The following is a 27,847-nucleotide window of genomic DNA, read 5'->3' on the forward strand; positions in this document are numbered from 1 at the left end:
AGAATTTGATCGTACATGCACTGAGAATAATATTATTCCAATCTGCATGCCACCTCATTCTTCACATCTATTACAGCCTCTTGATGTTGGCTGTTTTGCAGTTTTAAAACAGTATTATGGGCAGGTTGTTGAGCAACGAATAAGGCTTGGATTCAATCATGTTGACAAAATCGACTTTTTAACAGCATTTCCGCAGGCTCGTACGGTGGCATATAAAGCTCAAACTATTCGGAATAGCTTCACAGCCACCGGATTACTGCCTTTTAATCCAGATCGAGTTATTCAACAACTTAATATTCAATTAAAGACACCAACACCTCCTCCAAGTCGATCAAGCAATACACAATCATCTTGCTTACAAACCCCTCAAAATATACGCCAATTTGTACGCCAGTCAACTACAATTACAAAACGTATAAGTGAGAGTACAGGAAGCCCAAATCAAGTGATTGATCAAGCAATTATGCGAATGTCAAAAGCCTATGAAACAACAATGAATGATCTTTTATTCGTACGGAAAGAAAACCATGATTTACGAGCCGCGCATGAAAAGGAGAAGCAAAAACGCCAAAAATCTAAGAAACAAATACCTATTGAGCAAGGGATTACTAGAGAAGAAGCTCAAGCGCTCGTACAAGGTCAGATTGAGGCTTCTCAAGCTGGTCCTACTGCTCCGGCTGAGCCGGAGCTCCCAGCTTCTCAAACAGTCGTACGCCGCCAATTTCGCTGCAGTGGTTGTGGTGTTGAAGGACATAGAATTAATCGATGTCCTAATCGTACTAGTAGTTAATTTTTTGTATATAATTTGTATGTGGTTAAGAAATTGTGATTTGAAATCAATATAGAGAGTTATTTTCGGGAGAGGTGGCCGGTTCGCTTGTGAATTACGTTATATAGGAGGTTGCCGCGTATGCGCTAGGGATAATGGTAGGTAATCCCGTTCCGCACGTACCGGTACACGCCAGCTTCTGCTCACCGGGTGCAGAAGCGCCGAGTCATAAGATTGATATTCCGACATTATCCTTTGTTTATGGATCATGCCTGAATCTGGTACGTAAAAGATAGTATTAGAAGGGGATATCCGGAGCATGATGATATGAGTTCACATGTCTGATGTCTATATATATATGGCTTCAGTGCTCAGCTCGATCCTAGTCTTCTATTCTCCCGTCCATGCTTAGTTTTCTCGTTGAGCGCTGCCCAATAAAGATATATTTTGGCCTGAACACGTTCACATTTCAAATCCGTTCAAGGTCAGCAAATTATTATTGAACCATTATAATAATGTGGTCCACCATGAAACTTCTCCCTCTTATTATTATCTTTTTTGGAATTGTTGCAAGCGCGTGTGATTGCGTAGAGAAATGTTCCCAGTGTACAAATGGTACTACTCACTGTGAAAATGAACCTGATATTGTAAGTAGTAAAGTATCATCACTCTTTATTAAACTCTGAGGCTAACTTATACACATAGTGCCGGCATACAGGTGTAAGTTTGTTCTTTTTAAGGTTTTTATATCCATTTTGTCTGACTGTCTTGGGAATAAATAAAGTGTGCTGATCCTAAACGCTACCATCTTTACTGTGTTGGGTGAGGATAGGTAAGCGTCTATAAGGCCACCTACATACATAGTAGACTGAGGTACCGTGTGACATTGCGAAGTAGCTAGCTTAACAGGGCAGAAATTGTGAATGTAGTCGAAGATCGGAGTGTAGTTTTATCATTCTCTTGGACTTGAATTAACTATGTAAAAATTGAGTCTATATATGATGGTCTCTGTGGCGTTTCTAATAATCACAACTCTGTGTAACCGTGGCGGATCGCAGACTGAGTATAAAGAAAGCCCAGTTTCTTTTAGTTAACAAATTGGTCTGGTGTTGTGTGATAGCCGCCGAAGTAAACATGACAACGTCACATGTTGAAAGACTCTGTGTAAATATTTCAATTAGCTCGGCAAATTCGAAAAAAAAAATTCAGGATCAGCCATTGCAGCCAGGCAAGAAAAGTCCTAGCCAGGCTGGAATTAAAGCGGCACCGTATAATTCTGCTCATCCAGCAAAAAAAAAAAGTGAAAATATGAGACAAATGAAAACATACAACAGCGTAAATATGGCGGTGCTCACTCAGTCTATTGCTGTTTTTAATTCTACAGAGCTTCGTTATGGGTTGGGCTCGTGTAGAGACTTAATATTATAAATCTGTTCACCAGGGCTAGTTAGTTAACTAGTTAACTAGTTAACTAATAGTTATATAGTTATTAACTAATATATTACAGTAGTTCTTCAAAGAAAGATCAGATGTCTTGGACTAGTAGCAGGGTATTGAATTGTGGGATACGGTACTTATGCTAGTGACTCGTACATTCAATAGGATCTCTGTTGGTAATCCTCTCTATGCTGATCAGAGATATCTGGATAACACCAGACGTTACGTGGCTAGCATCTATACGATGTCAGCCATTATCCGCGTGTTCCCAAGCTGGGCGAAGCCACTTGTGGGCCTGATTCTGTCCATTCCTTGCTGGTTCTTATACTGGCGCGGTAAGGGACATGCGATGCCTTTAATTCATAGCTATCTGGAAGAGGCAAAAATGAGAATGGCTATCTATGGAAAATTCTCAAATAAACATAATATCTTTGCGATGTGGATTGTACAGGAGGCTATTCGCTTCTAAATCCCGCGTGAATTGGACCCAGAAACCATATATGCACGCTTGATGATAATGAATTTTGCAGGCATCCACATGTCCTCCTTTACAACGGTGGATATATTGCTTGATTCATTGTCGCGGCCTGATGTTTTCAACGTAATGAAAGAGGAAATTGGTACAGCTTATTAGTAAAATCAATGTAAATGGACCAAACCTATCGTGGACAACCTGAAGTTTACTGATAATGTCCTTCGTGAGAGCATGCGCTTGTCAGGTCCTATTATACGTTTAATCAGAGAAGTAAAAGCTGAGAATGGAATCCAGCTAAACGGCGTATCACTTCCCAAGGGCATAAAGATTGCCGCCGATATGCATCATATGCATCGTGATGAAGAAACATATCGGGATGCGAACACTTTCAACCCATTTCGTTCGAATCCTTCTACAGGACAGCCAATGCCCCCTACTATTGAAACGAGCGAAAACTTCCTGCCGTTCGGACATGGCCAAGTATATTTCCGCGATACCTTTCTGTTTTTCTGCATTAATTTGATTACTCAATCCCACTAACATTATATCGAGCATGGTTGCCCTGGTCGCTATTTCGCAAGCCACGAAATCAAGTTGATCATCGCAACTATGGTCATGAAATATGATATTAAATTTTTGGATAAACGTCCGCCAAATGTGTGGACGGGCGATTCGATGATACCCCCTTATACCATACTCAGCGTGAAGCGACAGAGTTAGTATTCTAAACGTCCACTGAAGCACATAATCTTAAAAGAAACCTGCACCGGAGGGGTCGGGGGTGGGTGGGGGATAACTTCCTTTGGCACTGCTATATTCAAATATAAAATGTTCCAGTGAGTCTCGATAAATCGTTTCTCACTGATATTTCAGCGTTCCTTTAGTCAATCTTCCGGTCGTGGCTGCTCAGGCAGGACTCGGGGTTTCGGCATCCTGGGATGCTGAAATCCTGAGATATTGAATTTCATGCAGACGTCCTGGCGAATGAATGACTTCTTAGTAGCCATTGCAAAGGCTTATGAAGGAACTCTGAAAACTGACCGAGGTCTCCGGGAGTTTCTCCTGAAAATATCCATGGAGTATATGGACGAGCTTCTGAAGAATGACGCCTGTGTAAACGTCAAAAGAGCATGCGATTTCTCACTTGTGTAGAGTAATGGATTCGATGGAGGTATCTCATCAGAATCAGAACCATCATCGTCACCAGAATCTGCAGCTCGTAGGTTTGAAGGGCAATGGTAAGGTATATTATTCCCAGAACTTTCCGGAATCTGGCCAAGAGTTGAGGGATCCTTTTTATCTTGAACTTTCGTACTGGTTTCTAGCATCAGTCTGTATTTTCTCCCATCATGGCCCAAGAATATGGAAAATTAGAACGCGGTAAAGAACCGTCCTTGTGAATAGAAGAAAGATGGTCGACTTTGCAAGGCTATCGAGTTAATTGAGAATCTACAGGAGACTTGGAACCTTATTTATCATGGCTAACTACCTGTATAATCCACTAGTTGGAGGTAAATACAGTCAACTATCAAATATGTTCAAATCCATTGAGATACATTGATTGGGGCCGTGATGGCCACTAACCAAACAATTGAGCTTGGTTTGTGATACTCGAATCATTTGAATAAGACCAATGCGATAGCGTCGAATTGGACGACCAAGCTGTCCCGTTGTTTCCAGCAGTTGTAGTAGTGATATTCGCAACAATTGGCCCATTCATTGGCCCTTCTTGTGGGAGCTCGGCGTACAGCTTCAATAGTATACAACCGTCTCCAGTATTGTAAACATATCCTCCGTCATAACTAGTCGCGGCATTAGCATACTCATTCTCGCAGAAATAATCAGTCGACCAGGCATTGAGGCACAGATCGTACTGAAGGCTAGACCCGGCAAATGACCAAGACTCCTCGGTTCCACAGCCAGACTGGTCATGGGCCCAGCTCGCAGATACAATCACGGCGGGGTCACCGGAAAGCTCATTCACAAAACCATATGTATTGCTCGGATCTAGGACATAGTTATTCCCGCAGAAGCTCTTAACGACCGTCTGTGCCTGATCTTGTGTAAAGGACGTGAAGCCCATATCACTAGTAAAGCAGTAGGCGCCGCCCGTGTTTATGTCTGTATTCGTTGGCCAGGCTATGGATGCGGTCGTGGTTGGGCTTCCACCACCACCACCACCACCGCCCCCGCCGCCTGTGGAGGTTGAAGTAGTGGTCGTAGTGGCACCGGGTGTTGACCATATGTTGTCGCTTCCTAGATATGGCATCGGCGCCCCTGACACTGGAACCCAAGACACGATCGGAATAGTCGCTGTGCAAACTGCAAAAGTTGTCTCCGTCGTGGTCGTGGTACCGGCTGTTTGGCATGCGACCACAGTCGAGCATGCAGTCGTATAACAGTTGGAGGCATATGATGCATCATTATAGTTCGTGACTGAGCACGCAACTGCACAATCCGTGACTGTTGAGCTGGTAGCACATGTGGTGGTGGTGGTCGAGCTTCCTTCGCCATCCCCATCATTACCTCCACCACCTCCTGTGTCACCGGCACTGCATCCTGGGCCAATACAGTGACCACCGCCTGCGCACCCTGGGCCAATACAGGGAAAGTCTCCTGGGGGAGGGGCAATATCGGGATCACAGTTTATAAGGCAAAGTCCGCCGATTCCTGATGATCCTTTAGTGGGTGTCGGAGAAGGCGACCCACTGACTACAGAAATCGAAACGCTACTGTACCCCGAGGGTGGTGGACCGGGAGGACCTGTACTGGAAGACGCTGACGGATACGGTCCCGGTGAATAGATGTAAGTAGTCCCGGGTAGAGTTGTTGAAGTTTGAGTGTGCGGTGACTCAGTAAGGGGGAAAGGGGGCCCGACAATACTGCTTGTAGGGTATATGACAGTAGGAGTTGGGTCTAGCCAGTGTACGTTCCACACATTAATGATATCTGTGGTGATAGGAGGTGGTGTAATGATTGTGGTTGTAGTGTTGGTAACGTAGTAGCTTGTAGTCACTCCGTTGCCATCAGTCGATACTGATGGCCATGTATCTTGCACCACAATCGTCGTGGCAGGAACGATGATTGTCGTGGTACTATTCAATGTCCAAGGGGGCAGAACGAATGTGCACGGAGGGAGACAAGCAATCGTAGGCGAAGGCATATGATAAATCTCCGGATCAATATAGACCACCCCAGAACCTTCTCCAATTTCAGTTCCGTTGTCAGCAAAACTTGCATTGAGATCTATTGCCCAGTCACACACTCCACCAAAACTGAGAGCCTGGGCTATGGCGCTCCGCTCGTTGTATGTTGTTGGCTTCATCCAGGAGACCCATTGCGTCCAGTCATACACAAGGATGTCACCAGCTACCGGGGTAAAGTACTCTTCGACCGTGCTGCTCCACTGGCTACCACTCATTATTTGATTAATCTCCCAGTTTGAGATATAACCCGCAGTATTGGTGCATGCACCAGGGAAAGCACCACTCTCCGGTCCGGTGTAGGTACACATCTCGTTGTAACAGCCAGCGGCAGACATCTGAAATGATCGTCCATACAATGGCATCCCAACCATGATCATATTGGCGGGAACACCTGCTTTGGTTATCATGGAAAATGCTTGCTCGGTCTCCGTCAAATTAATCTGAGAGCGCAAACAGTTTCCATCAGGACATCCAGGGTCAGTCCATTGGTTTGAAAAATCCCATTGACCATGCAGGTCGTAGGTCATATAGACAATGAAATCAACAACCTTGCTCATCTCATATATAGGGAAGTTCTGCAGGTAGTAATATGAAGCCGGTGCAGTAATAGAGATGGAATACTCGCCCGGTAGTACTGCTCGAACCTCCTTGAGAAATTCAAGATAGTTGCCACCGTCCTCGGGGCTACCACTGGGGATATCAGGAATGATAGACGGTCCAGGGTATTCCCAATCAAAATTGACCCCCTGCAGGTTGTTAGATTGAACGAAATCCGCGACGTTGGTGGCAAAAACGACTCGATTAGCAGACGTAACCCCTTGTCGGAATATTGGAAACGTTGATGGGTCTGTCGAAAACGTCCAACCGCCAAAGGACACAATTTTGTCGAACCCTTCGGTTGCTATGAATTCTTGAAACATATCGGCAGCTCCGTCAACGCTGACGGTGTAGTCGTCTGTGATATTGGCAAAGGCAAAGTGAACGTGAGTGTAATGGTTTGGAATTTCGCCAGGCGACATGTGGAGACATGATCTGTAGATCAAAAATCAGCTGCCAGAAAGGGCCTTCAGACGGGAAGCTCTCATAGTTGTTCTTGATACCTTTGATCATTAAAACTTTCAAAGTATCCCATCCGAGCGAAGCTCGCTGGAGGCGAAGATGCGACGATATCTGTCCCGCAGTTGGATATACATCCGTTGCTGCCAGGAGCCGCAGTTCCAGGTGCTCCAGTATCAGACAAACTAGGTGTGCAAAATTCCGATGTGATACCACTAAGTGGATACATTAGTTCTTTCATTGTGAGCAAGGTAGGATGGTGTTTGCAGTCAAATCATACCACTGTCCCCAGATATCGCAACAGGCTGGCAAAAATAGATATTAGTTTGTTTCCTCGTATCACTTTGATTTAAGCCTGAGACGAATACTCACCATTTAGCGGGCAAGGATTCAAACCAGGCCACTCAGTATAGTCGGAGGGAAAGACGGTATTTTTCACTTGTGGACCGCATACCGCGTTCTTATAAGTGACATAATCAGCTGAGCACTTGAGCTTCTGAGGACTGGGATAATATCTTTGAACTTACTGCGACATTGGCTGGATACGGCGGGTTTCCAGAACTCAGACAAATTGACATCCCGATCAACAGGTCATTACACCCCATCCACCCCCAGGTATTATTGTTAACATTCTGTGAAGACGTTAACATGGCTCGCAATAGACATTGCTACGTGCCTTCTTGAACATACCTCTATCACGGTGGCTTGCATCTGGTATGAAGCAGCAACTGCAGCACACGTGTCTCCAGCCTGGACATTGTATGTATAGCAAGTACCATTCGAATACGGTTGAGGAGAGAAATCAGGCAACGAGCCAGAGGAGCAGCACACATATTGACCGGGCTGCAGGCCATTGCACATGCTTGAGCCTCCATTATAGTTTTCAAAATCATCCAGACTGATTCCACATGACTGTGAGAGAGACCAGCATGAGTCGCCCGACTGGACTTGAATATAGCTACATGTTGCCCGTTCCACAATTTCTGATCTTGTCGAAATTGCGCCATGTTTGCTACCTGGTCCAACCGAAATGGCGTTTCCAGGGATTAAGTTGACCAAAATAAGCCCTAAATTAGTGTTTCGAGAGTCCCTGGTCATGCAAGAAGCAGAATGCCACGTCTGAAGTGTTGACTGCACTGCCGACAAGTTCCCAGAGGTATCATAGACTATCCCCAAGGTTTGAGATCCTGTGGATGAGTTTGATAATTGACAAAGTTGTGCTGCTTCACGCCTCAAAGGTCCCTGAGTCGGTATGTTGAATAAATCTCTGAGCAACCTCCGACACTATGCTTGGATCAATCTGCTCTCCCAGATAGATGCCTGCCACAACATCACCTGAACGGGCGAAGAGAGAGGTAGAAAATTTGGAATTTCCATGTATATATTCAGTCAACTGGCTGATGGAAGATGAGATAGACGGGAAATAAGTGGAGGAGCTAGATGTACCCCATGAAGCGACATCAATCTCAGCCTGAACCTCCGTAGGAGCAGTCGCATTGAGAGCCAGAAATTGCCTCCTTTGCAATGGCGAACGGGAGCTCGTCACAGCCTGAGATGCAGTGCAGGCTCGATAGAGTACATGGGTGTTGGGATCAGCAACAGCATTGTACAGGTTCATTTGAAAGATGGTGGTGTCGTTACATTTCTGCAGAGCATTTGCATCATGATAGTATTTCCATTGCGATGGGTCAGGTCCCGCAATGTTGCAAGGCTGTGGACAAGGAGAAGTCTGCCAGTAGTCAATTGCAAGACCTGTACTCTGACTGAGCACAGGAGATGTGATCAAGTGAAGAAGCAGGAGTCTTAGAGCTAGCCAAGAACTATCACCTATGAAAGACTTCATTCTGAGACAGCAACTCAGATATGCCAGGTTGAGCATTGTATAAGAAGTATCTCTAGAGGGCTAGTAAAGACACACTCAAATATCATGTCATCTGGACGCTTTGTGAAATCAAGGACTCGCACATTACCAATATAACTTATAGTAAGACAGTGCACGCACTACTGACGTCTTTCTTCCCTCCGAATCAAATTAGACGCTAAAGCAGGCATATACAGCATACCTTAGGTCATGTTCATGTTCATTGAGGTTACATTGCAGCTCACTGTGCATGTTTACCAACAGGAAAGTGTAAGATCATAGGCCTGTAGAGGTTTAAGCTGGTTCAGGTCAAGACCAAAGCAGCTCACACCCTTGCTGCCTGAAGTGGGTTGTGTTGAACCATGCCATCATGGTGTGTTTCAGGCCAAGGAAATGTGGCATTTTCTTAATTGGTCTATGTAAACTGTGATACTGCGCTATATAATGGGGCAGCGTACGTGCTGGGCATGTGATCGTGGTAGAAGTTGGCGAATCCTGAAAATTGCTGTCATTCTTGCCATATTATGGCGGGTAGCATAGTGGTTCACTTCACTGCTAGAAGAGGACGCCACCGTTCTTCCGGAATAGCCAAGTACTGTTCCACACGGTGATTTTTTACAGAACGGGTATGTCGGATGTATAATCGAGAATTAAGTAGATAGTAGAGCTGCAGAGCGTTTCTGATGACCCTCACATCTCTTCGTCTCTACTCTCACTTGCTCGCACGTCCCAGGACCTCCTGCCCTTTCCGAACACCTTACAAAGCAAGAAGGTTACTTATGACTCACAAAAAGATCAGAGCTTAGTGAAGATCAAATGTTCCCGGTTTAGTCACAACAAAGCCAAAGGTAATCACCGAGGAGAGCTATCTTATTTCACCATACGGAGGACCGTATAGGATGTTGTTTCTACGCCGCCCATTGGCTGCTTGAGCAGAACCACGTACAAACCCTTTGGAGAAGCGATATCGTATTGTGCGATGACAATCGACTCCTCTTCTAGTCAAATTGTTGGGCCCGTCGCTAGCAGAGCTAGTAGGGAAATGCGGTTTCCCTGGTCCGTAAAAGTAGATCAAGCGACTTTCCCAAAGATTGTTCAAGTGTAGTTCGTTCAAGTGACTGGCGTGGGTGGTCAGGTAGTCGAATATAGGTCTAAACTTGCCTGTATGCAGATGAACCCACTCCATGCTGAGACCGCATAGCTGGCTGGCCTTTTGAAGAAAGGTAAGAAGTGTAATCTCATCTGTGTATATCCCTTTCAATTGACAAAGCTGTAGTTGGCCGAAATGCGTTGACTGTAGTACACGAGTGAGGAACTGCCTTTCCTCTACGTCTGATTTGTCCAGTTTTATCTGACGTAGGTTGTACCAGTGTAATTCAAGCTTTTCCACTTGTTGACATAGTTCCAGAAGACGAGCAATATCGACAGCGTGACTTTGAGCGGCTGTGTGGTGTTTGCCAACAGAATCTTCCTCCACCATATGATGTGATAGGCTCAGTGAAACAGACTTCAACTTCCCTAATGCACGAGACATTTGCAGGGCATCTAGGACCTGGCCAATCTGATCGCAGGCCAGGCTACACCGATTAACGGTGCTAAACACATCCAACATTTCAACCGATAAGGCACTTTCCGCAAGCGCCAACGATACTATTTGGAAAGTCTGTGCGGCAGTATGCCAGACTTGCTTCCAATCACGGACTTTTTCAACAGACACTAGCTCACTATGGTCGTCACCATCCTCAACTTGAACCTCGACTAGTAAGGTAATAGATTGCAAGCCGGCATGCGTCGAATTCAGCCGTAGATTGGTGAAAGCTTGTGCAAGCAGTGTGATGCAAGACTGAAGTTCAGTAGCTGGTGGTATGCCGACTACACCCACAATACGCAGGTTCCGTACCAGGCAACCCATTCGGTTTTCATGCGTAAGATGGACGAATTCCTGTATTTGATGGATGAAAGTCCATTTCAACGTTTTCGTCAAGAAATATTTCTGGAAGGCAGCGTTCTCGCGACACCTCGCGGCAAAGCCTTGTGATACCAGACAGAAATTGCAGAGATCTCTGAGCTCAAGCAAATCAAGAACATTAGTCAAAATGCTCCTAGGGAGTCCATCAAGAACCAGGGTTGTCGAGGCCATGATGATGTGAAGAGTGGAAGTGGAAGCGAAGGACAAGACCAACGCTGTCGGGAACTGTTACCCACTGAGCGGTGAAGTAGGTGTTGTATTATTAGTATTTGCTACTTTACTCGGTTGGGAAGTGCAGCCTTAATATCCACGAACATCCAAATTGGACATACGATTCAGGAATGGCAGGGATTATGGGAATTATTTCGTGTCTCTTTTTATCTCGATATTAGATTAGCGCAGAGGACACCGCAGACGCTAACTATACTGTTGGCCCCCACCCCTAAAGCCTATGAGGTACAAGTATGCATATATGTCTCAATACCCTCAACTTCTATCAAAGGAGACTATGTAACCCAGTTTTACGACCAGGTGCTGATTTGGGCGCTCTGCTTGGACTGCCCCCGCGGTAATTTTTTCGTCCTCGTGGATTAAAATGTTCTGTTTCAGCGAAAGACAAATCAGATATGGACGCCTCCTAACCATGCTCTATACTTATTTCGAGTATTTATCTAAGTCGGCTTGGTTACTCTGTTTTACGAGGGGCTGTCATCATCGTGAGAGTTCCAATACTTCAGTAGCTACTCTCAATTCTGCAAATTGTTGTCGATTCCCGCATACATAGAGGTCCTACCATGTTTCGACCTGTTGATCACACGTTCAGTGTCCTAATACTGGTATTAAGTGTTCTTGGGAGTTGTTGGGTTCACCCGAGAGATGGCTCGGTCACCAGCACTCTTATATCCTGGCCTGAAGGGCGAAGGAGCGAAGTGCCTTTTCGAGTTTTGCATGAACGCCAGTAACTTCCCTAATAAGACTGAGAGGAAGCATGTAGACTAACCAAACTCACTGGAGTACAGGACTTCGAACAACTGCGCTGACTATATTGTGGATGCCGATGTGCCTAACTGCGAGGCTCTCTGCGCGCCCTCAAGCTTCTTATGCTCTAGCAGCAGCTTGGATAAACGTCATATGCAACTTTGGCCCACAAGATTATCGGACAACATGAATGAAACAGCCTTTTTGTTGAAGGTACACTCTGGACCAGTTAAGAGAGAGCTCACGACCCTTTTGCAGCAAGATATTGCTATATATCTTCCCAACCAATTCAATGGGCAGTATGACCCCTATTTTGGTCTTCCTATTGCTCTTGTTGAGATTATAGACGGCGGGGATACAGATAATACAGTTGTTGTGCAAAAAGAATTAGGAGATACACCATTTCAAGTAGGCTCAGCGGGCCTTCATGGATGTACCATTGTTACAATTGTGTCGGACAAGGCGGCCTACATGGTGAGCTCAACGTGAATATCCTTGACCTTGTTGCCTGGAAATGAATCGACTAATGATCTCGTGAATTCGGATTCTATTTAGGGTCATTTCTGGGAGATTCCCTCATGGCCGAGCACTACAAGGGAATTCAATGAACGTGTGCTCAATTTCTTCAGTGGCAGTGGTCAGTTTGGAATTGGACCTGGTCTTAACCCAGCGCTTTTTACCGCAAACGACAACACGCGTGTCTACATTATGACCCCCCGTCGTAGGGGAGCTAGATACACTACATCAAATTATACAAAAAAGGTACCAATTCTGATTAGTACTATCAAAACGGCTTTGGGGAATCAAAACGTGCCTGTTGCTGTCTGGAAATATGTGCGGCTTAATTACCACAATCCGAGTGAGGAGGCACTTGCCAACACAAACCAGAGGGGCATTGCACTTTTCCAATTTGATCCAAACGCGTTCGGCATGGGGAACCGTGGCTGGAGAATCTTGTACGAAGAAATGCAGTTTTTATCTACCGATCCTACCCCAGGCCCAGATTCCGAAAATGGCATTCCACCCCTGCCGCCACTGGCCGACAACGCAGAGTAACGTTTTCAATACTTGCGGAGTTTATAGAGGCTAATTTGATAGAGGTGCTTTTATCAAATTCATTTCAAGTCTCGATATGTGACCTATACGGATATACTCCGACTGTACTCAGATTGATCCAAGGCAGAGTCCTAAGACGTTTCGAATCAATCATAGTTTTTTCAAGTACTATAACAGAGTATTTCACCCAAGCCTGCCTGCAGTTGAGCTTGAAAACAGTAAAGTTGCGACATGTTCATCAAGAGGCGTAGATTGAAAAGCTTTTTACTCATGAATTAGTAGTAGTAATAGTAGTATTAGTAGTAGGAGTAGTAGAATTGATATACGTGCTGTAACTAGCTATGTCTAAGTGCCTTCAAACTGGCTCTGTTAATGTGGACTCGCCATCTATCTCTAGGCAGTCGCCCATTTTCCCTGCAGCTGCCATTATTGTGCGGTTGTTGCTGGAAGCACAAGCCAACGCTAAACTCGTTGATAAGTATGGCGCAACAGCGTATTCATTGGTAAAGAACAATGGCCATTCTACAATTATTAAACTTTTTGAAGACTACTGAACGCTGAACGTTAAACTCTCTCTCCCACCGGCTGGGCCAGCACGGAGATTGAGGGGAACTATCACGAATAGATAAGGTTTTTTTCTAGTAGTTATCATTACAGTATTATAGAGTGGCGGCCCGTCTATTGTCGGCTGGCTTGTGATCTACTAGGAAGTTCTTAGATAGCACCTTCTCTATAAAGTCAGAAGAAGAGTGAATGAAGTCATGACTAGGTAGAGTCATAATTATCATCTAACTTCAGTTATTGTTCTTCTTATATTAACTATATTCCTTTGTTCATTATTAGTAGGTAGATTTAAGAAGGTTGCGATCTAGAGAGAAGACGAATACGTTGGAGCTAATATAAACTATTTCTATGAAGTGGTATGTTGTATTAGTTAGTAGCTAGTGCGCTGGCTCGACCAAAAGAGGGGTTGCCAATGTGTATATAGAGCGCAGATTCTCGCCCATGTTGGGAATGAAGAATTCTCGTGCAATCTGATATACACTATCGTCCACTTTGTTCAGTACATTACTGGTGGAGTTCCCCTAGTTGCCGCTTCTACAAGTGTTCTGTAGCCCATAACTAGTTATATATTCGAACTATCGTTCAACTCGGTCATTACAGGCCTGATCCTTTTGCCGAGCTTTAAAGGAAAATATGCCTATATAACCACATAAATTACCACCTTATATAATATAATAGAGCGCCGTTTTTAGTCGAACGGTAAAATTTCGGGTTTTCATAAAGACTTTTGATACTCATACCCATGCATGCCTTCGCGCCACCACGCGAGAACTAGGTTAATAATTAGTTTCCGGCCTCGGAGGGCTAGATTACCTAGTTCTAGCGTGAGTAGCTAGCCAGACTTAGTGGGGTTATATATTCAAATTGTACTCCGTAGACCTCGGGCGATTCGAAATTTCTGGCCAGACTAGCAAAGCTTGCCTGCGCCGCACTAATCTAGCCATGTCGCTAAGTTAGATCTTCCGATGCATGAAACATGCAACGAGGTGTGGCCCGGCGGCAGGACTAAATTAGTGCGGCGTAGGCAAGCTTTGCTAGCTAGTAGTCTGAAATGGACCACGACCTACGTTACAATATGGTTGGGTGTTGCGAAAGTTCCCAAGTACCTTTTCTATTTGGGCAGAAACAACAAGCATATTATTGCACAAGTCGTAATCTGCACTTCTGAGCAGCATCGATAAATGGCTCAACTGCATACACCAATCAACGATCTAGTCCTATTGTTGATAACCAATTAATTATGGACTTGTTCTAAGCTATCACAGTCAATGTGCCGTGATCCCTGACCATCATCACGAATAGGCAGTTCTAGCGGATCAATGAATTTTCTCTACGCACTACCCACTTCCTTCGCATTGCTTACCTACCAAGAGGGACAAAAGTAATGTTGAGATCCAGCCCCCCATCACGCCCAATGACAAGTCTCAACGGTGTACAATCACACATTGCCCAAGATACTCCGTTCTTTCCGGCGTCGTAATTGAAAAACATTTTAAGATATCATTCTTCCCCGGTGAACCACTATTTTGAACTGCTCCGCTTGTGAATGTCTATAGCAAGGTACGAAAAAGCTCTAGTCCATCTAGTAGCTCCTTCGTCCCATTGATAGAAATTAATTTCGACTTGGATAAGTCCAAACCCCACAAAGACGCCCTTGTTTCTCGGCATCACAGTCGACTAGACTTTGAGACATGCATGTCTCCCAAAGAACTATATGAAATCCAAAATTGAGGAATATTCTCCGGCTCTCGGAAGATGTGACTGTGTATTATTCTGTACTAGGTTAGCACTATTTTGCGACCCCAAGTTAAGAACTCTTTTACCTCTTGTCGATCGTGCCGCATTGTTGCTTCCGGTAGTCAAAAGGGCTTGTATGGATTCGCCATTATCATTATAAATGCTCTCATTGATCATAACTACCAAACATAATGTAGGAGACCTGCCTGTAAGAGGATAGTTAGAAACTTGTTGAAAAATGTCTCATCGTTTCTTGAATTTTTCTACTGTAAGTGCTGTGCCACATGTATACATCCCAGTAATGGTCCTTTGTCTTTTGTTTCATCATAATAGATACGTGTCCCTTCACTTACGGCATTAATACCGGAGTCAACACAAATGGGCAATTAGCCGCACCTAGTTTCTAAAATTGAGGAGGAACCGGCCAGTCCCTATCACCAGTGTTCCTCGTAAGCAGATCACGCCCAATTCCTGCGTTAGCTCGAGTATCTCATCCAAGAGAGACATAGAATCTCTAGATAGATCTATGAATTAGTCATCACAAGCAGTCATAGCATCTTCAAGACGAGCATATGGTATTTATTTTTTAAACAGACAAATCGACAGGCTGGCTACCTACCTCTGGGGATTTCATCTCTGAAATTCGCTATAAGTGCATGCAGGCGTGGAATTGAGGTACGTACAGCCAAAATGCCCTCATTCACATCCATTTTAACCGAGCTTACCGGTTCTGTCAGTGTGGACGTAATAAATAACCTCTGGTATGTTATATTCAAGATTCCATTAACTATCCACTGAGGACCTAACTCGTTGATGGCAGAAGATGATGAAGTAAAGGTCGAGCTTTCTGCATATAGGGCTATCTAAGCCTCGTCACAGTCTCATTGAATGGGCTTGTTGTCCTGCTGAGCCGAGGAACCATCTGATGACAGTCCCCTTCAGCTACAAGATCAGAATTCGATGTTTGCGAATATGCTGGCGCTATGGGCTATGGAAAACAACGATCCATGTGCAATTTCCACCTGGATATCTACGCTAATTAAAAAAATCCCGTAGGTACAGCCACAATGCTGATGCCTATTAAGTTCTTTGAGTACGCGGCATATCTAGCTCGTTCGAACTGGTGCTGACTGAATTACCAAGCTCAATCAACGCCTGATTAGGATTGGTGCCCAAAAGCATCTTTGTACCTCCATTAGTGGGGGCAACACGGGCTATTGCATTGTTGGACAGACAGTCGGTGGAAATTTTAGCGAACTCCCCAAGTCCCTGCATTGCGCCACTCCTGCCCAAGCGATAGAACAACTCTCAGGACGAAGAGTTTGCACGCTCGTCAAATTCTACTTTGCGCCTTTTTTCGAACTCCACCAAAGCCCCGTTCTTAGGAGCATTAACTAACTATTCTACCATTATGCCATTGCTGTGTCTTGGGTTGGATATATTGCTTATGATCTTCGGGTCTCTGAGCGATCTCGATGATCCTATATCTCTTGCGAATACCTGTCGGCAGCTTCTCTCAATTTTTCAAACGCACAAGCGATATATCGGGTGGTCAATAATGGTGTGTACAAAGTTAATCTAACTGCTACTCTGAACATTAACACGATAATAGCATCATAGCGAGTTTCATAAGTATGATGCGGCTCTCTATCAGCTGCTTAACTATATGCATAGTGATGAAACGGACGTCACACTAAAACCTCCCTTGCGTCAAAGGGACACACGAGGTCCTCCGAGTCATATAGTTGGATGATTATTCCAAATTTTGTCTCGATTACTCAGAGATCCATAAAGATCTTTACTACAGACGAGTGATTTCATGGTGGAATAAGTCTAAAGCTCTTCACGATATTTACATCAAGAACGATGCCTACATGGCGACACTATCATTTATAGATAGCGAGGACCTCAATTGGACGATCTTATCTTTGTATAATCAAGCCAGAATTCCTGATGAATTCGCCTCGTCTCTACCGAAGGGGAAGAGACTCCGTCCTATATCAAAAGGTAGATTCTATCGTGCGGTAATGGGTCGGTTTCTCGATGCGAAAGCGCTGCAGTTTTCTCGTCTTTTCCCGGATTATGAGGAATCTAGACAATGGCAAGACAGTCTTGCTGCGACTTGGTCGAATTATCATCTTCGCTCCTTTCGGGAGTCACTAGAAATTCTCGAAATTTTTGACTTTACATATTTTTTACTTTCTAATGCACTTAGGGTTGGCATGATTCCGGAAATTGGAAATGATATTCCGAGAGTCATATTCCATTGGGCTATTGCTATTGAGCATCTCCAGGCAGCCTTGACGCCGTTTGATATTCTATCTTTACTTGCATCCCCCTCAACATTAAGTGAATCTCGATATCTGTCAGAACTCTTCAGTCAAGCAAAGTTTCTAGGAATGTGCGAAGCTGAGGATGATGTGGCACACAAGCTGAAACTTGAGAACTCTTCTATACAATGGCGCCTTTATCGTGGCTTTCGTTGGCGACTTGCTGTTCGAGGGCGATGCTTCTCTGATTCATTTGATGAAGAGCGTGTCGCTCACGATATTCGACAATTTGAGCTGGATGAACAGTATAGACGACGGCCAGAGCAAGAGCAACCTGAATTGAGGTATTGGTGGCAAGACCTGTATCAGTCTTCTAACCATGAAGAAAATGCCGCTCTCTCTGCCAGTTTCCCTGAAAATTCCGCTCTCTCTGTCAATTTTCGTGAAACTTGGGTCATTGAAGATGGATCAAGCCAAGCAGAGGTTTTCGCCGTGTTGAATGCATTTGAAGAGTATTATGTTGCGTAAGGCTCGTTAATCAAGCTCAAAGACTCGTATTCACCCAGATATAAGCTAGATCATCTATATCAGGTTCTAAGATAGGGTACATTTATTAAAGTGTAGCTTGGGATTCAGTTACTAAGTTCTACAAAAAAAAAAAAAAATAAGTATATCTTGGGATACAAATTCTGGTGTCCAATACCCCTAACTACAACAGTATTGAAAGAAAAGCTACAATGGAACACAGCGTGCCAATGCAGTCGGTAGAAATTTTGGCGGTCTTGATATCAACCATCTTCATCGCTGCTGACCTGGTTGACGGTAACAAAATCGTACACTTCCTTAGCCTCTATAGACTGTCAGACAACAACTCTCATGCGTTAACTGCCCGCGAACCTACGTTGAGGGTTTTTAAACCGGATCTGAAAATCTCCTTCTAGCTCATCATACCCCTTCATCAAACTCGCTTATGCAAATGACCAATTCCATTCTATTTCCGCGCAAGAAAGTTCCAAGGTCCGGCCGTTGACTTTTGTAGCTAGTCTCTTGTGACACTATTCGAGCTTATGAATGTGAGTCATCGAGCTGCACTAGGGTGATTGCCTACCGTGATGAATATAGATGAAATCCCTTCCTGCAAACCGGAGAGCGATAGCTAGTATGTTGTCAACATCTGCGACCTCTCCCACAAGGATGACGGCCGTTGTGTTGTCCAGGAACCTGTATAGAGTCAGCGGAGAGGAGGATATGTATCTAATTATGTTATGTTGAGTTCAACTCTACTGCTTTCTTGGTATTGCTGGCTGTGACCATATTGTTGAAAGCTGCAAGTTTAAAACTTATTTTATTAGCCTCGAATATCAGGTGTTCCCGTGTCTTCTAGTCATCTAGAGGAGTCGATAAGCCAGAGTATAACCGAATCGAATCCGAGATGGTTGCTTCGGGTAGCTAAGCTCCCTGAGCTCATGGATTCCATGAATGATCTTGAAGATAGCTGCTGTCGACACGACGTCACGTGTCGAAAGACTGTATTGTAATTAGCGAGTAGATAAAAGTCAGGGAGGGTAAAATAGAGGAGTGAAGGTTTAGTCGAATACTACGTCAGCAATTCCAGCCAGGCGAGAAGTTCCTGGCCAGGCTGGAATTAAAGCGGCACCGTAGAATTCTGTTTATCCAGCAAAAAAAGTGAAAAAATAGGAGAAAAATAAAAACATACAACAGCTGGGATTCGCTGGTGGTCACCCACCCAACTACTAACCAGCCGGCGTGTGGCTTAAGTACGGCTGAGCGGACGGGAAGCCCTGTTCTCCACACCCTATGGTCGTATGTGCTAGAGAGACGGAAAAGGTTGATTGATATACCTATGGCTCAGAGCCAAAGATGAAATGTAGCCCTAAATTGGTTGTTGCGTCTGTAGACAGATAGTCCTTGAAGAATTGTTTATAAAAGGAGATGGCGGGATCAAAATCAAGATGTGAAGCCGGGGTGCCCGCCTAATTCGGACATAAATTTGATGTGAGATTCATCCGAATTAGGGCTTTTCCAGCGCCAGCTGCCTATTGTCCGCTAGTCATGTATGAAAAATGAGCCCAATCAAACATAGTATCTCGCAGACCACGAGGTTATCCGTTTAAGACAAATGTACTATATAATCAGGAAGACTCCTCGATATGGTATTTTTTTTCAGACTGTGTTGGTATCCATCTTCGGTCCTACGACTTGGTGGCAGTATCTAACAAAATGTCTTCCCGAAGTAACATTATCCTCTTCCACTACCTAAACTCCCTCTTTCTCGAAAAGGGTGCTCTGGTATCTGGCTCTCTGTGGTATTCTCTGGTCCAAACGTGTACGATCATAGATAGCCCTACAGCATAATATCAGGTCTAATACTCAGGCAGATACGCCCACACCCAGACCTGGCACGCCTAGGGATAAACTTATTCTTTCCCAATGTACACGCGCTTTTTAAACATGTAAACGTACGACTTGTGGAAACGCCTGCCATAAATGGCATAGTATTTCTAAAAGATCGGGAGACTTTTTTCGGCGGGGTGTTGGATACTGCGTCCGAGGGGATTGCGGCGACGAGACAACGGGCTATCAATGAAGTTAAGGATATCTTGTAACTTATTTGTTAGAGATGACAATATTTGCGGATACGTAGTAGGCGATGGATTTGATCTCAATACGCCAAACCCTACAATAGCGGAGCTTGAAATGGCGTGGCCGTTTCGTTTTTTTTTTTTTTTTTTTTTTTTTTTGCTTTTCCGTTGAACTTCAAAATGGAAGATGAGATTTCAATGGCGCAGAATCAGTGGTGTTTTGCTTAGATTGAGACATTGGATAATGCTGCTACTGAAACGAAAAATAGCCTTGCAAAGCTAGACACGCGGTCTAAGGATATGGATTGCTTGATCAAATCACCAAATTTGCATATAGCAGCACCCATTGATGATAACGATTGGGAAGGAAGAGTATATCGAAGAAAAAAAAAACAAAGATCTGGAAAAAGGAGACAGTTTGTGTGCAGATATGGACAACTTGATACGGGTCGTAATCATCGAATGTTGGGGTAAAACTTGTTGAAATCGATGGGCATCAAGTGATCATAGAGTACTGTGGGGGAAGAATGCGGTCAGGACCCATGATCCGAGGCATGGGTGGCAGGTATCCGCTTACAAACCTAGTTAGATACTTGATGAAAGGAGAATTGAGCTCCAATTAAGTTCGCCATCGGCTAACTAGCACCTCTCTGTATATGGACAGTACTAGTACTGTTTCCCCGCAAAATGGATCAAAGATGGCATCCACTTCCCCGTGGGGTTTTTGTGTATGAACCGAATTCAGGGAGGGCTTGTGGGGTTCCTTTTTTTGGCCAATATCTGCTTAGCACTCGGTATATACCTGATATGCTCGAAGCCGAGATACCTATTTAGTCTGTAAACTGTATATCATTCTTGAGTCCAGGCTCTTTGAGCATATAGACCTATTCTTGCTCCACATCGCCCCGCAAGAAGCTCTGGTCAATATGGTCGAAATGGTTTCGCCGTCAAGGAGATATACGTATATTGACAACAAGTTTTGAAGCTTATTAGGGTTTTTGACCTAGGAGTACTGCCACATTAAGTTATGAAATGATGTGTTCAATGCGTGGCGAAAGGTTGTCCAAGTCACCAGACCAAAGGGGTTGATATTGGGGTATATAGTAGCTATACTGGTCAGGGGCTAGATATGGAAAGATCTCTATATATATTCACTCTTAATACTTCGAATTCCCAGAAGCTCAGTTGAGTGTTGTTCAATCTGAGCAGCTTCTAGTCAGCAAGATATCGTCATGGATCCAAAACAAGACAGCATTTTGGCCAATTGGAAATGTATAGCGGCATGTACGCTTGTGTCCATGTCGCCGTTTCAATATGGCATTGATTTTACCATGATCGGTGGTTTTCAGGCCATGGTTGGGTTTCTACAGGTATGTCTGCCTAGTATTTAGCGTCTATCGACTGTACTCTTAGGTGGAAGTGATGTTGATAATCATGAACAACAGGTCTATGGTGAGAAATCATCCGTCACGGCTATCGGATACAACATTAGCTACACTCGTCAGCAATTGATCTCTTCTCTGATGACCTTGGGAGCTTTTCTTTCATCATCTGCAGCTGGTGCGTACTTGCTATCCATTCTTTCCTCCCGTCCATGTTGATCTAGCTAATACCATGTAGGGCCAATTGCCACCTACATCGGCCGCAAATCTGCTCTATGGCTAGCGTGTCTTCTCATCTATGTCGCTAACATTATCATGATGACCACCGACTCTATCGGCGCACTGTACGCGGGTCGATTCATCATGGGTCTGGGCAATGGATTGCTCCTGACTTTCTCTCAACTGTACATCCAGGTCAGCTCTCTCAGCCCCAAACCTTACAGAAACTGTTATACTAATTTGGTCTCCATCTACACAGGAAGTCTCACCAGCCCGTTACCGCGGTGTAATGATCTCCATCTTCATGTGCTGGACGTCAATCGGCTCGCTCGTCGGCACAGTCATCGACAACTTCACAGCCAAAATCATCGGAAAAAACAGCTACATCATCCCTCTCGGCTTGATTTATATCATCCCCGCCATCCTTTGCGCCGGTATTCTGATCATCCCGGAGTCACCTCGCTGGCTTCTGCAAAAGGGGAAGAAAGAAGAAGCACACAAGGCAATGACATGGTTACGCCCGTTTCCCGAGACCGTTGACGCCGAGATTGCTGAGATCCAGGCGGCCATAGATATGGAGTTGAGTCTTGCTGATGGTGTTTCTGTTTGGGATATGTTTTCGAACCCTGTTGACCGGAGACGAACTATTCTTGCTGTTTGTGGTGTTACCTTGCAGGCTGCTTCGGGTGCTATGTATATGATTGGTAAGTACAACAGCTCCGGGTCTGATTATACCAGATTTAAAATATCATGACTAATTTAAACGCCCAGCTTACGGAACGTATTTCTTCGAAATGGCAAACATCGGCAACGCGTTTGAAAATAGCTGCATTCTGAGTGCCCTCGGCGTCGTGGCCATCGTTGTCAATAGCGCTGTTATAGCCAAGATTGGTCGTCGACGACAGTTCCTCATGACTGGAATGGTGCTCTGTGGTATTAGTCAACTGATTACTGCTGTTGTTTACACCACCCACCCTGGAACGGAGGGTACCGGAAGAGCTATTGTTGGATTAGCTGTTATATTCATTGTTGGTTACAATGTATGTTCCCTCTTCTCTTGATTCAATGGTCTTATCTTGCTAACAAGTTTTGATGATAGGGTATGGTGTCGTCCTACGCATGGGTTTCTGGTGGTGAACTGCCTTCTCAGCGTCTACGATCTTATACCTTTGGTTTTGCCGCAGCTATCGGTTTCTTCGGAGCGGTTCGTCTCACACAATCCAATCTAAATGCATATTCACATTACTGACTGTCCCTAGTGGCTCACCACATTCACTGCACCATACTTTATCAACCCTGACTCGATGAACTGGGGGTAAGCCCACACCATCTCTAACTTTCAAACCTGGAAATCAGTACTGATCTTGGTTGTTACCCACAGACCTAAATACGGATACATCTGGTTCCCATCTTGTCTCATTGGCGCCGTTTGGGTATACTTCTTCCTACCGGAAGTCAAGAACCGCACTTTGGAGGAGATTGATGAGATGGTATGTCCAAAGCCTTGCGCAAGCATTATTAGACCCCTGTGAAGATCATTTGCTAACCAATCCTGATCCGCACAGTTTGAGATGCGCATTCCGGCTCGTAAATTCTCGTCGTATAAATGTGTGGGACGTGCTGCGATGCAAGCCATGGATCAGAAGAAGTCCGATGCTGTTATTGAGCAGAACTCTGAGAAGGATACAAAGGAGCATGGGGCTTATGCTGAGGAAGTTGAGCGTACTGCTTAAGGGGATGGATTCAAATGTTGGAAAGGGGTCTGCTAGTTCTGGAGCACGAAGAGTATATTCTGAGGCGGGAATATCATATCTGATTGTGTGGCGGTTGAATTGGTATACGGCGATTAGCGTATTTTAAGTCAAGTCAAGAAGAGTTTTTAATATTGAGATGATGATGATGATGTTATTTTATATTTGAGACAGATAATTTTGATAATGTGGATACGAGTCATGGATTCTGTGAGCTAATTACCTATCTAATATGTACGTATGTCTGGTCCACAGGTAGTTATATAGACATGTAATTTCTCAAAGTACCTAGGTGTGCTTTCACTGAACTACATCCACAATTCATGTTTGTCTCCGTGATCGTAAATTCCATGGCGGATACTCAGCTTAAGAAAGTTATCATCTACTCGGGAAACTGGTTATGCTTTCGTAACACTCTCTTCATTGCTATGTACCATAAATTGCTATAATCTTAATAGGTCTAAACAAACTTCTTGACTACTTCATCAAAAACCTCCTCGGCATGCTTCTCAGCGTCATGAGTAAATATCCAATCATCACGAGGCATATGAATGGAAGAAGGGTCCTCCTTGACCTTATCCCAATCCGCCTTGTGCCACATATCTCGTGTAGTCTCGCCGGTCTTTTGCACTGCACGAACACGATCGTATCTGGAGACGACCACCGTCAGCGTCACGTCACCGAGAGCGTTTTAGGGGTAGTGATTATATACGTACCGGATATCCTGATATGCGCGCACAGCAGCAGGAATACGATCTTTGCTTCCCGCCCTCTTGAGACAGACAGCGATCGTGACACCATCTTCCATAGCCTGGGTAGCTCCCTGCGCTGAAGTGGGCAGGAACGGGTGGGCGGAGTCACCTAACAAGGTAATTCGTCCCTTATCACTGACCCATCGAGGCAATGGATCACGATAAACAAGTTTCCAATCCACAACCGAGGGAGTCTTTTCCACAATTGCCTTGCACATGGGATCCCAGCCCTCGAGAACCTTATAGACGTCTTCTAGTTTTCCGGGGAAGGACCAGGATTCGTCGATATCAGCTTCATCCTATTTTTTCTTAGTGGTTAGAATAGACTGATTATCTGGGAGGGGAAAAACGAGAGTAATGTGGACATACGCGATGAGTCAACACCCAGCAGCAATCCGAGCCATTCTTAATAGTCGAGAATAGGAAATGGACATCCGGACCAATCCATCCGTTAAATGTGTCTCCGTTCTCACAGAATTGCTTTGTGCGAGGGTCTTTGATCATATCGGTGTTTGGGAACCTGGGGTCAGTATTAGTCGGGTCGAAGTTTTCCCCGTTCAAGAACGAGATTCCCAACGTACCATGCTCGGTAAACCGCATAGCCACTCGACTTGGGCTTATCAAAGTAACCAAGAACCAATTCTCTGGCTTTAGATCTCACGCCGTCCGCGCCGATAACTACATCCGCAGATACCTGACACAAAACGTCAACCCCAAACTCAGAATGTTTAGACACGCATGACTTGCCTTCGTTCCATCATCTAGAATGATACCGGCCTGCTCCTCCTCCTCCCAGTACTGCGTCACTCGATGACCAAGATGAATCGGGATGCCCAAATCATCCTTCGCATAATTAAAAACAATGCTGTGCAATTCACCACGATGGCCATTGAAAACAGGAGCCTCAGGGTCAGGTGGCGGGCCCTTTTGCGTTGTGACTACTTCTCCAGTGTCGTATTTATGGATTCGGAATCCGTATTCGGTCAGGTCGATGCTCAAACTGCGCATTTCTTGGGCGATTTTGCCGTCTTTCCAGCGCTTGTAGATGCGGCCGGCATTGGGGCCGAAGGAGATGATGTCGCCTAGGACCTTGAGTTCTAGATTGACAGTTAGTTTATAAATTCTTGTTTGTCGTTTTCATTCGTTGGAGATTGTCGTGTGTGTACCTACCTGGGAAAGATTCATATACCTCGACTTGATGGCCCTGCCGATGACATTCGATGGCGGCTGTGAGTCCTCCAAAACCTGTCTATAGTCTTAGCATGATACTATAAACAACATCGGATAGCTAAATCTGATCTCACCTGCTCCTACAATGACTACTCTGACCCCTGTTGAGGGCGCAGAATTTCCGTTGGAGACAACCATTGCTAAAGTATATTATACTTTTTCAGAGACTCAAAAAGTTTTTAGTTTCTAGTCGTCTGGATAAAAAGACTTTGGGTTTAACAGTTTAACACGAGAAGATATCGGCTCTAGATAAATAAATCCTCTCATCTACATTCATCCGGCAACGACAGATGCACCTAGATACCGTACCTACAGACAACCATGAACCCACAATGCGGGCAATGTAGCTTGTGACCATGGACCACATGGTGTTTTTTTCACACAAGATTTTGTTAAAGTGGGGTGTAGAGATCGATATTGTGAATGATAATATGAATCTTAAATGTAACCAGGTGCTAATTATTGAACTAATGGTCCCTGAACTGTGGAGGCTTCGAGGAATATGCTTGGATACTCGCCAAGGTATGGGGCATTAGGACGCTCGGAAAATTCCCCGCCATTTAGGTTTCCCCGGATTATGTCCCTCCATCTGAGATGTGTCGAAGCAATGATAGGCGAGTTACAGTCTGACGGACCCTGTCTCGGCAGTTTAGGCGTTTTGAAATGCCGGTAGATGCTTTTTAATAAATTAATCCAGCAAGTGGATTGATAAAGTCACGAGGAAGAAAGCAACGGACGCGATTCTGAACCAGCGGGGCTTGTGCTCGAGGGCTTCAAAGTTGCCTATCATGGTATTGCACTGCTTGGGTGTGGGGCTTTTATTTTTGCGACCGATGAAAAACCCTTTCATATATACCGCAATCTGTGGCCCTGTCAAGATGATCCAGTCAGAATTGTTTCAAGGAAATTGCTGCTTAATCACTATTTGCCCAGCATCGAATTGAGAGAAGCAAAATGGCGAGCCATCCGGAATACAACGAAAAGACTACAGCAACCGAGGTTGCAAATGCGTTTTCAGACAGAATCCGCAACAAGAATGGTAAGAGTCACTCAATACCGACGTGCAGAATGAAATAAAAAAAAAAAACATCCGCTAAAGCATAGCATCGCATTAGTCGTTATCACTGGAGTAGGACCAAACAGTCTTGGAGAGGCTCTAGCCGTCGCCATAGCCGCCCATTCACCCGCAAAGCTGTTCCTCGCATCGCGAACAAAAGCCAAGCTAGACGAAGTCTTGAAAAAGATTTCTCCAGCCTCTAATGTGGAACTCGTCATATTGGATTTGGCATCGCAAAAATCCGTCCGAGAAGCCGCAGCTCAAATCCTGAAGAATGTAGACCACATCGATATCCTGATCAACAACGCAGGCGTGATGGTGCTCAAGCAAGAATTTACCGCTGAAGGTATCGAGCTCCAATTCGGCACTAACCACATCGGCCATTTCCTATTCACGAACCTTCTCTTGGAGAAGATGGGCTCGTCGCAGGGTGCCGGGTCGACGAGAATTGTCAATGTCACAAGTGCGGGACATCGACTGTCGCCGTTCCGATTCCACGACTACAATATTGACGGAAAGCCAGTGCCGGAGGAAGAGCAACCTCCCGCAGTAATGACTGCTGCGTATGGCAAGGTTGAGGCTTATAATGGGTGGATTGCATATGGACAATCCAAGACCTCTAACATATTGTTTACGGTGGATTTGAATCAGAGACTCAAGTCAAAGGGTGTTGTTTCTTATGCCGTTCATCCAGGATGTAAGTTGTCTAGCTTTTTTTTTTTTTTTTTCTCTCTTTCTTCTCAATTCGTTCATATAACTGACAGATATACGTGCAGCCATCTGGACAGGTCTCGCGCGAAATCTCGATGAAGAAGGGACTGAGATGCTTTCCAAAACAGGTTCATACTGGAAATCGATAGACGAAGGTGCCGCTCCTATGATGGTCGCGGCTTTGGATCCTGCGCTTGACGGTGGGTCATCCCTATCTTATCCATCCGGCACTTGAAGACAGTTTACAAGAATCTGACGTATTTTAGGCACCCCCGAGCCTAAAGGCGTCTATATTAGCGATTGCCAGATTGCCGAAGCGGCCCCGTGGGCAACCGACGTTGACGCAGCCAAGAAGCTCCACGAATTGAGCGCAAAGCTGGTCGGAATCACTGCCGCATAATTCCGAGGGATTTAAGACAGACGGGTCGTAAGACAATTGAATCTCGTGGTCTAGAGCGTCTTTTTCTTGTTTAAGGAAGCGGTGAAAGGTTGAGAAGACGAAAGAGACTAAACGGGAAAATGCGTACAACGATCAGTAAAACGATTCCGCTTTTTCGTCGGGGAGATAAGTTGGCCTGATAGCCAATCATAGTCATCCGTCATGATGTATATAACTAGACTACCAATGTATCTTTGTTGACATGCATTTGAATGCGGGTATTCACGTAGATATATATAGTTCATCAATCGATGCCATGTCCATACTTGGACTAAATGAATCTTAATAAGATTCATTTACCTCAGCATCTGCTGGCAACTAGGAG

The 27,847-nt window shown here is 44.8% G+C and overlaps 10 protein-coding genes across 10 annotated transcripts; 5 read left to right on the forward strand and 5 right to left on the reverse strand.

Annotated features, from left to right (window-relative positions):
• Positions 1 to 2,912: 2,912 nt before the first annotated feature.
• Positions 2,913 to 3,401, forward strand: EYB26_005704 (uncharacterized protein; the record flags this gene model as incomplete). The annotated part of the gene is made up of 2 exons (XM_054264987.1): positions 2,913 to 3,161; positions 3,234 to 3,401. The coding sequence occupies 2 exons, from the start codon at positions 2,913 to 2,915 to the stop codon at positions 3,399 to 3,401; spliced, it is 417 nt and encodes a 138-aa protein (XP_054120962.1).
• An 859-nt stretch (positions 3,402 to 4,260) lies between these two features.
• Positions 4,261 to 7,184, reverse strand: EYB26_005705 (uncharacterized protein; the record flags this gene model as incomplete). Its single annotated transcript, XM_054264988.1, has 2 exons — positions 4,261 to 6,919; positions 6,988 to 7,184. 2 exons carry the CDS (start codon positions 7,182 to 7,184, stop codon positions 4,261 to 4,263), a joined length of 2,856 nt encoding a protein of 951 aa, XP_054120963.1.
• Positions 7,185 to 8,168: 984 nt separating this feature from the next.
• Positions 8,169 to 8,786, reverse strand: EYB26_005706 (uncharacterized protein; the record flags this gene model as incomplete). Its single annotated transcript, XM_054264989.1, has 1 exon — positions 8,169 to 8,786. The coding sequence occupies one exon, from the start codon at positions 8,784 to 8,786 to the stop codon at positions 8,169 to 8,171; it is 618 nt and encodes a 205-aa protein (XP_054120964.1).
• Positions 8,787 to 9,669: 883 nt separating this feature from the next.
• Positions 9,670 to 10,944, reverse strand: EYB26_005707 (uncharacterized protein; the record flags this gene model as incomplete). The annotated part of the gene is made up of 1 exon (XM_054264990.1): positions 9,670 to 10,944. The coding sequence occupies one exon, from the start codon at positions 10,942 to 10,944 to the stop codon at positions 9,670 to 9,672; it is 1,275 nt and encodes a 424-aa protein (XP_054120965.1).
• A 993-nt stretch (positions 10,945 to 11,937) lies between these two features.
• EYB26_005708 (uncharacterized protein) lies at positions 11,938 to 12,807 on the forward strand (the record flags this gene model as incomplete). Its single annotated transcript, XM_054264991.1, has 2 exons — positions 11,938 to 12,225; positions 12,307 to 12,807. The coding sequence occupies 2 exons, from the start codon at positions 11,938 to 11,940 to the stop codon at positions 12,805 to 12,807; spliced, it is 789 nt and encodes a 262-aa protein (XP_054120966.1).
• A 3,859-nt stretch (positions 12,808 to 16,666) lies between these two features.
• Positions 16,667 to 17,906, forward strand: EYB26_005709 (uncharacterized protein; the record flags this gene model as incomplete). Its single annotated transcript, XM_054264992.1, has 3 exons — positions 16,667 to 16,669; positions 16,721 to 16,835; positions 16,891 to 17,906. 3 exons carry the CDS (start codon positions 16,667 to 16,669, stop codon positions 17,904 to 17,906), a joined length of 1,134 nt encoding a protein of 377 aa, XP_054120967.1.
• Positions 17,907 to 18,166: 260 nt separating this feature from the next.
• EYB26_005710 (uncharacterized protein) lies at positions 18,167 to 18,692 on the reverse strand (the record flags this gene model as incomplete). Its single annotated transcript, XM_054264993.1, has 5 exons — positions 18,167 to 18,228; positions 18,280 to 18,301; positions 18,360 to 18,433; positions 18,487 to 18,599; positions 18,658 to 18,692. The coding sequence occupies 5 exons, from the start codon at positions 18,690 to 18,692 to the stop codon at positions 18,167 to 18,169; spliced, it is 306 nt and encodes a 101-aa protein (XP_054120968.1).
• Positions 18,693 to 21,213: 2,521 nt separating this feature from the next.
• Positions 21,214 to 23,315, forward strand: EYB26_005711 (uncharacterized protein; the record flags this gene model as incomplete). Its single annotated transcript, XM_054264994.1, has 9 exons — positions 21,214 to 21,351; positions 21,427 to 21,541; positions 21,602 to 21,777; positions 21,842 to 22,286; positions 22,354 to 22,622; positions 22,682 to 22,786; positions 22,842 to 22,897; positions 22,964 to 23,072; positions 23,148 to 23,315. The coding sequence occupies 9 exons, from the start codon at positions 21,214 to 21,216 to the stop codon at positions 23,313 to 23,315; spliced, it is 1,581 nt and encodes a 526-aa protein (XP_054120969.1).
• A 478-nt stretch (positions 23,316 to 23,793) lies between these two features.
• EYB26_005712 (uncharacterized protein) lies at positions 23,794 to 25,453 on the reverse strand (the record flags this gene model as incomplete). Its single annotated transcript, XM_054264995.1, has 7 exons — positions 23,794 to 23,983; positions 24,050 to 24,384; positions 24,455 to 24,605; positions 24,667 to 24,779; positions 24,833 to 25,182; positions 25,256 to 25,330; positions 25,390 to 25,453. The coding sequence occupies 7 exons, from the start codon at positions 25,451 to 25,453 to the stop codon at positions 23,794 to 23,796; spliced, it is 1,278 nt and encodes a 425-aa protein (XP_054120970.1).
• An 816-nt stretch (positions 25,454 to 26,269) lies between these two features.
• EYB26_005713 (uncharacterized protein) lies at positions 26,270 to 27,483 on the forward strand (the record flags this gene model as incomplete). Its single annotated transcript, XM_054264996.1, has 4 exons — positions 26,270 to 26,354; positions 26,431 to 27,069; positions 27,149 to 27,283; positions 27,350 to 27,483. 4 exons carry the CDS (start codon positions 26,270 to 26,272, stop codon positions 27,481 to 27,483), a joined length of 993 nt encoding a protein of 330 aa, XP_054120971.1.
• Between the last annotated feature and the right edge of the window lie 364 nt (positions 27,484 to 27,847).

This window comes from Talaromyces marneffei, chromosome 4 (assembly GCF_009556855.1).
Source record: "Talaromyces marneffei chromosome 4, complete sequence".
Lineage (NCBI taxonomy): Eukaryota > Fungi > Ascomycota > Eurotiomycetes > Eurotiales > Trichocomaceae > Talaromyces > Talaromyces marneffei.